The sequence below is a fragment of the Pogoniulus pusillus genome, chromosome 2 (genome assembly GCF_015220805.1).
Source record: "Pogoniulus pusillus isolate bPogPus1 chromosome 2, bPogPus1.pri, whole genome shotgun sequence".
In the NCBI taxonomy this organism is placed as follows: domain Eukaryota; kingdom Metazoa; phylum Chordata; class Aves; order Piciformes; family Lybiidae; genus Pogoniulus; species Pogoniulus pusillus.
In genome coordinates, this window is record NC_087265.1 from 13,407,341 (window position 1) to 13,414,962 (window position 7,622).

Sequence of the window (7,622 nt, forward strand, 5' to 3'; positions counted from 1 at the left end):
CCTCCCTGGGCAACCTGCTCATGTTCCACCACTCGCAGGATCTTAAAGAGCTTGTTCCTAACAGCCAGTCTAAATCTCTCCTTCTCTAATTTCAAGCACTTGCCCCTCATCCTGTCACTACATGCCTTTGTAAACAGTCCCTTTCCAGCTCACTGTGCTATTTTTCAGGCAAATGTTAGGGTGGATTAAGTCCTTCAGCAGAATGAGAGCCTGTGAGCACCATGCTCCTGGTAGCTGGAGTAGCAATGCTTCAGCAATAGGCTCCTCTTGATTAGGAGGCCTGTAGTAGCCTCGAACAAGGTTCCCCTTGCTGCCTTACCTCTAATTCTTACACGTGAGCTTTCTACTTCCTCGTGGCTGTTCCTTAGGGACATCTCTTCACATTGAATCAATTTCTTAACACAGAATACAAGAATCTCTTTATTCAATAGGAAGAATGAAAAGCAATCCCTGGAAGCATTCCTTCTATTGTCAGAGAAAGTCAATTAACAGAAAGTGTATTTTTGTTTCTCATTAACAGAGCTCTTTATAGCTTCACTGTAATTAAGAACACAAGTAGTTGCTCTGACAAATTCTCTGTAGCTCCTGTAAACAAGAATCACAACCCATTCCTGCAGTCACAAACACATTAAGATGACTTTTTGTAATACTAGGGTTCTGAACACAGTATTTCACACTGCCACAGAAGGAAGACCTATAGAGCCAATAAAAGGAAAACCATACCAAGAGAGTGCTTATTAAGCAACATATGATTCAATTTCAATGTGGGATTAAGACCCATACTTGCTGCTCCCTGGAAAGTGAGTAATCCATTAGTCAGGCAGCAGGTCTTAGGTAGGCAGGTGAAGTTTATTAAGAACAGTGAATTACTATTTCCACAGACAGAAGGACTGCAAGGGCAGAGAAAAGAAAGAAAAACAACAGCAAAACAAAAAACCCTTGGAGTGTTTTGTGCAAGGTTTTTAAGCAGAGAAAAGCTATTAAGGCTAGGAATTGGGCATGAAGGTTTGGTTTCATACATCCAAACATTTAAAAAAGCATACCAACTAACCAACCATGGCACGTACAACTTTATCTGTGTACAACAAAACCCAAGTTATTTAGTAACAAATTTCTCTCCAAAAGGGCAGTTTTCTGCTGGCTGAAGTGCCTGTGTATTTAAATGGAAGTCTCATGACGATGGCAGCTTCATCAGCTTTGCTTATTGCCTAGGGAAGTGGCCTGCTTTCAGTCTTCTGCATGAATACCAAGTCTGCTTATGTAGCTCTCCCAAGCTGCCTTCCTGTACTTCTCCGCTTCTTGAAGATGGTCTGAAGCTAACAAGATGCCACGTCCCACGATAATGATATCTGAGCCTTTTTCACTAATAACTTCCTTGGGGCTTAGGTACTTCTGTCCAAGGTGATCACCTGAAACAAAGACACCTTTTTTTAGTTTGCACAAAGCTCTATTAAAAGCCTTTAAAGATGTGCTGGAACAGAACGGGTACACTGTCCCAGCTCTCAGCCTAACAACCTACAAACAGAACTGTACATCTAACCTAACTCCTATCTGAAGACACCTCACATGTTTTAAGGACTGTACTTTATGGTATGCACAGACCTCAGCACACAAGAAAATCTGTGTAGCTTGCTGGTTGCCCTTCAGAGCTTCTGTAGAGGGTTAACACTCCTGGGGGGAGTAACCCTGAACCTGACCCTAGGGGTCTTGGCCCCTCCCCAAGGGTGGGCCACACTCCAGGTGATGGTTAGCCCACTCCCCCCCCACTTCCTGTCCTATAAAACAGAGGAGCTTCCTGCTCCTAGTCCTCTCTTTTCTTCGCTCCCTCTCGACACACACACACACACTGCATACCAGCACACCACGTGGCAGCCACGAGGCAGAGACACCATCACATTGCTCGGGTTGTATCCATCCCTTTTTGTATTTTGCTGTTTTCCCTTCTTTATCCTTTGTGAACTCCCCTACCTCCAATACCTTTTCTAAGTTATTGTTAAACTTTTCCTTTTTTACTTCTAAATAGAGTGAGATTGATTTATTTGGGTGTGCTTACCTCTCTCTCCTTATATCTACTCCCTATCTTTTGGGAAAAGGAGGGGGAAGAGGGGAGGGCACTCTATAAATTCTATAAATTGTCATTGGGTCTATTAAATTTATTAGAGTCTCTGGGAACTTGCATTTGAACCCAAGACAGCTTCCAAGAAAAGGATCAGCATACCCAGAAATATAGAAGGCAGCCCATAATGGCAAACAGACTCCTCCCACCAAACAATCAGCAATAAAATCCTTTTCAGAAGTCAGTTTTTCACTGAAAGCTACATACAGTCTGTTTGTAAATACAATAACTGAAGTATTGCAGGAAAAAAAGTTACCTCCAGTTTGCAGCTGCACCCCTGGAGTTAAGTGAAGAAATTCTGGTTTGTTACTAACTCTGGATCCAGATATGAATCCAAAGACAAAATCTGAGTTGTCTTCAGCCATCTGAACCTGAGGATGATCAGTAAAAAGTTAGAAGCCATATACATAAAATTGAACAATCTGTTTCTCACCCACCCTTTGACACATTAAGCTGTGCAAGGTCAGGGTACGAAACATCAGTTTTTGCTTTACCAATATAACATCACCCAGAGCTGACTGCGATGGTTTGGGTGTTACCCACCCCCCACTTTGGAAATCACCCAGACTAGACTCAGCCAGCTCTGGAAATTTGAATGAAGCTTATTTTTACAGCTTAGCTCAATATACAAGCAGATATTTACAGTATATACAGTTATAGACAGAAATATACAAGGTAAAAGGTAATACAGAAACACAACTGCCCTCCCAGAAACCTGAGTCCCCAGGAGGGGCTCCCAACCACCCTTCCACCTTCTCCCACCCATCTCAACCTTACCCCAGTCCCAAAGGAGAATGGAGGTTTGGCCAGGGGGTTAGGAAGCAAAGTGGATTAATCAGAGAGACAGCAGAGAGGCTAGAGGGAGAAATGCAGCTCAGGCAATGCCCCAAGAAGAAGTGCCCTATCTATTTTTGGATTCTTGCTCTTGTACATCTCAGCAAGCCTATGAGTGAAGTAGACATCACCATTGTTTGTCTTTCACAGCTGGTCATCTGGTTCTTCTCACCAAAACATTCTAGCTAGCTTCAGACTAGCACACTGACTCATCCCTCACTGATCTTACTGCACTTTTCTTTCTATGTTATAAATAATGCAATGAATAAATTTAGTGTGATGGTTTGGGTGTTACCTGCTCCCCCATACACTTTGGAAAAAATCACCCAGACTAGACTCAGTGGCTCTGGAAATTGAAAGAAGCTTTATACTTACAGCTTAGCATAATATACAAGCAGATATTTACAGTATATACAGAAATATACAAAGTAAAAGGTAATACAGAAACACAACTCCCTTCCCAGAAACCCGAGTCCCCAGGAGGGGCTCTCAACGACCCTTCCACCTTCCTCCCATCCCTCTAGATTACCCAAGACCTTGCCTTATGCTCAAAGTAGCTTGGAAGGTTGGCCGGGGCGGGTCAGGAAGCAGGTGAATTAGTCACACAGACAACAGGTTAGGTTAGAGAGCACCTAACACTTATCTGAAGCAGCCCAGAAAGCCCAGAGAGCGACTGTGTTATCTGTATTTACGTTCTTATTCTTATACATCTCAGCAAGTCAATGAGTGAAGTAGACATCACCACTGTTTTCTTCTCACAACCTGTAATCTAGTTCTGCTCAGCAAAACATTCTAGCTAGCTTCAGACTAGCACAGTTAGAAAGCATCACTTAAGGAAAAACCCGACAGCCGCAGCCTGTAAACACGACGCTGCCAGGTTCCTGAGTCTCCACAGGAAAAAATCCTGCATCAGTTGAGATGCAGGAAGTACAAATACTAGAAGCACAAAAAGCAACCCCACCTCCCTGACACAACACTTTGAGCTTTTAACCCGAAACAAGATTGTCTACTTACTGCAGCTTTTGTGTATGCACCTGTTGCAAGAGACCCCTCAGAACTCATCTCAGCAATCAGAAGACAGCCACGCTGGAGGGGAAGACCTACTTCCTTCAGACCTTTCACTACTCCAGAGCCTGGAACCACATGGGCGTTAACAACGTCTGCCCAGGACGCAATTCTGAATACACCACCTGAGAACACAGAGAGGGAGATGTAGCCAAAGCGCCACCAGAAATGCAGTGAGCAGGAAACATGAGCCAAACAAAACAAACTGCATGCTAAATCATTCACATTTCACAAGGCAGTTTTACTACTGAAGCTTGATTGTTACAAGTTCAGCCTCACCAGGCAGTTCTCATAGCTGCCTAACCACAAAGTGTAACCTCTCAGCTTTACTTTCCTCAAACACTTCTTAGTATCTCACCATTAGTATTCACTGAGACATTGGTGCCAAGCTGGAAATCCACTGTCACAGTGAAGGGTAACCCAGAAACCAAACATTTCAACACAGTGTGCAAGTCATATGGAATATATGGTCAGGAAAAAAATGGTTCTACCGTGGCAGGTGACTGATAGCCCTAGCACCACACAAACATAAAATAGTGTGGCTTCTTAAGGCAGCCTGCTATGTTTCCTCATAGCAAATTATGCAGAAGTACTTAGTAAGCACAACCATGGAGTCATACAAAGGTTTAAGTTGGAAGGCATCTCTGGAGGTCATGCCCTCTCAGCAGGGTTAACCTCAAAACTGTATTGGGTTGCTCAGGGCCTTGACCCCTTCAGTCTCTTCAATGAGGCTGAAGATTCCACAACCTCTCCTGGCAACACATGCCAGCACTGCAGCTATACCATCAGCAAAGTCACATTGAGTAAATTGAGCTTGATGATAATCACCTTCATATTGATGTTTCACCGTGTTTCCAATGTCTGCAAATTTCCTGTCTTCAAAAATCAAGAATTCATGTTGATCTGCAAGTGTCCTCAACTCCTTTACTACCTCTTGGGTGAAATCATCCAGGATGTCTATATGAGTCTTCAGGATACAAATGCTGGGGCCTAGGCTGGCAGCTAACTGCAGCAGCTCCTTGCAGTTGGTTACATCAGCAGAAAGGCACAAGTTTGTTTGCTTCTTCTCCATAAGGGTGAGAAGCCTGGCTGCAACAGGATGCACCCCTGGCAGCTTGGCACGGGCGCTGAAGCTCAGCTCTTTGCACAGTCTCTTCAAAGGGGCAGAGCCATTCTGAGCCAGTGGCTCAAACATATTCCCCTGAATGAACTTCTTCACATTTTCAACCACCTCAACAGCTACTTCTCCCTGCTGCTGAAGAATCTCCAACACCCCGGACAATGTGCAGACAGAGTGCAGGTGAATTCCACGTTCCTCTAACCTGGCTTTCCCACCCTGCTCTCTGTCCAGCAGCACGATGGCATCCGTGACCTTTAGTCCTTCTTTCTGAAGAACTTCTGCAGTTTCCAGCACACTAGATCCACTTGTTACCACATCTTCAATGATCAAGCAGGTTTCTCCTGGATTAATGGTGCCTTCAACCAACCGCTTAGTACCTTAAAAGGCAAACACTAAATGAAGCAAGTTTTAAAAAACACCCAAAAAGCTTAAAGTATTAAGCCTTAACTTGCTATGCTAGCATAAAGATCACACACAAGCACATGCTGCAGCATGCCCTCAAGTTCAGTGGAACTGGACTTCAAGAGAATAAGAATCTCACATTCACTGTCAGTATGGAGAGCTAATTTGTTTAGTTGTCACCTGATACCAGCCATAGCTCTTACCACAGCTCAGTGACTGACTTGTGATTCAATTCATACAGATTGCTACTTCTTCAGGTAAATATAATGCTCCTTAGAATGTTCCTTGAAGTTATGCCCATTAACTAAAATGTGATGTTAACTGCATACATTTAAATCTTTTAATCTTCAATTAACTGCCATTAATCGAATACTCAGAATAAAAAAACAAAACTATTATCTCCAGTTATTTAAAATATCTTTAAAGCAGCCAAATTCTTGGTACTCTTCAGCATATTTCCCATTTTCTCCAGGCGGCACTCTGGAGTGCTTGACACTACAACAATTAGAAGGAGTAAAGCCCCAAATTCCTTTGCCCTAACAAACAACAGGCACATGTGCATCAAAGACCTCCCGGGGGGCAACAATAAAAGACGCTTCGCTTTCCCAGGAAGCAGCCAGCAATACCAGAAGGTGGTGCTTAGACTGTGACAGCCTAGAGAACAAGCTTCTGTACAGCTCTGTAATTCTCATGATACCAGGAACACAGTGCCAGGCAGTTAACTGCTTTCAAAATTGACTTCTGCCTCACAAGAAAGAGCAGCAAACATTTTCATGCCAGGCACACTACCACAGGAGTAACACTTAGTTTTAATGAACATACTTTGTAATTAAATACCGTTGGAAGACTGCAGCTCTTATGGCATGTAAAAATCCAACTGCCATGGTAGGTTAGTGCTTCAGGCTTCTTTCCCTGCTCTTTACCAAAATCAAATAAGTGGTTTATTAGGTAGAGAACTGCTTCTCGACTGCTTCACCCTGCCCACAGATCACAGAACTACAGGATCTGGGAGAAAAAAGGGCTTGAGAGGTAAACGGAGATGAGACCGGCAAGGTTCCTCTTGGAGCTCTGTCTGGGGTTTCGGTTAGGTGAGCAACCCAGCACCACGGCAGTGGTGTTTTAGAAAACAAGACACTGCCGAAGAAACAATTAAAAAAACTTCCCACAAAGAAACAAGAAGCTCCCCCTCGGCTCTCCAAACCTACTACCAGCAGGATTCAACCTGCAGCCTAATCAGCGACCAGCCGGGGGAGCCTGAGCAGGTTGGGATGCTGGGGAGCTACATTTCAGAGGGGTGAGCGGCTGCTTTCTGAATCGGAGTAGCAACGTGAAACCGGAATAGGGATGCTGCACGTTACAAATGAACCACAAACAGGAAAAGTAATTTCCCAAACAAAGCAATAAGCTGGCGCAAATTTTGGGTGTGAAGGGTTTTACCATAGCCTTTTGCTTCCTTCCTCCGTATAAGCATTGGAAGCTGATTTTCTGAGCAGATAATGGTGGCCAAGGGCAGTGCTGTGTACGGAACACCACACACGCTGTCATACTTGAGACCAGCATCTTTGGCTGTCTGAAAGAGACGAGCTGCCACCTGAAAACGAAAACCCAGCGTCTGTAAACAGCCTGGCGCGAAGGCGACTAAACAAACGCACTACCAAGGGAAGTAACGCAGATGCACCGAAACCTCCCTCTTTTATATACGACCTGGCAGCCGCTGCCGCCACAGCGAGCAGATGCCAAGCTCCTGGCCAGCAGAGCGCGGCCCCAGCCCCGGGGAGGGCTCAGGAGAGGCGCCAGCAGCGCACCCGAGCCCCTGCCCCTCCTTCAGACCCTTCGTCCCGCAAGAGGCAGAAAGACCCCCGGGCCGCCGACCCCGCACCTGGCGCAGGAGGCGCGGGTGGGAGACGAGGCCGCGCAGGTCGACGTAGACGGGGGAGGTGCTGCCGCTCTTCAGCACGAACTCGCCGAAGCGCAGGGCGCCCGCCTCGTACAGCGCCGCCGCCACGCTGCCGGCCGCCGCCATGCCGCTGCACGCTGCCGCGGCGCCGCCAGATGACGCAGCCTGCCGGGGCGGGGACGGCCTGG

At 45.7% G+C, this 7,622-nt stretch overlaps 1 protein-coding gene across 1 annotated transcript; it reads right to left on the bottom strand.

The window, feature by feature from the left end:
• Positions 1–407: 407 nt before the first annotated feature.
• On the bottom strand, positions 408–7,570 carry UMPS (uridine monophosphate synthetase). The gene is made up of 6 exons (XM_064156758.1): positions 7,417–7,570; positions 6,975–7,128; positions 4,844–5,512; positions 3,965–4,140; positions 2,373–2,487; positions 408–1,409 (listed from the first exon to the last, which is right to left on the bottom strand). Exons 1-6 carry the CDS (start codon positions 7,558–7,560, stop codon positions 1,228–1,230), a joined length of 1,440 nt encoding a protein of 479 aa, XP_064012828.1. The 5' UTR covers positions 7,561–7,570; the 3' UTR covers positions 408–1,227.
• Between the last annotated feature and the right edge of the window lie 52 nt (positions 7,571–7,622).

What these genes read in the sequence shown, in the direction of transcription:
- UMPS (XM_064156758.1), bottom strand. Translation starts at nt 7,560, where the DNA reads ATGGCGGCGGCCGGCAGCGTGGCGGCGGCGCTGTACGAGGCGGGCGCC. An exon ending in GTGCATACACAAAAGCTGCA is followed by an intron (nt 2,488 to 3,964) that starts GTAAGTAGACAA and finishes GATCATCCTCAG; the next exon opens with GTTCAGATGGCTGAAGACAA. An exon ending in GGTGCAGCTGCAAACTGGAG is followed by an intron (nt 1,410 to 2,372) that starts GTAACTTTTTTT and finishes TCTTTGTTTCAG; the next exon opens with GTGATCACCTTGGACAGAAG.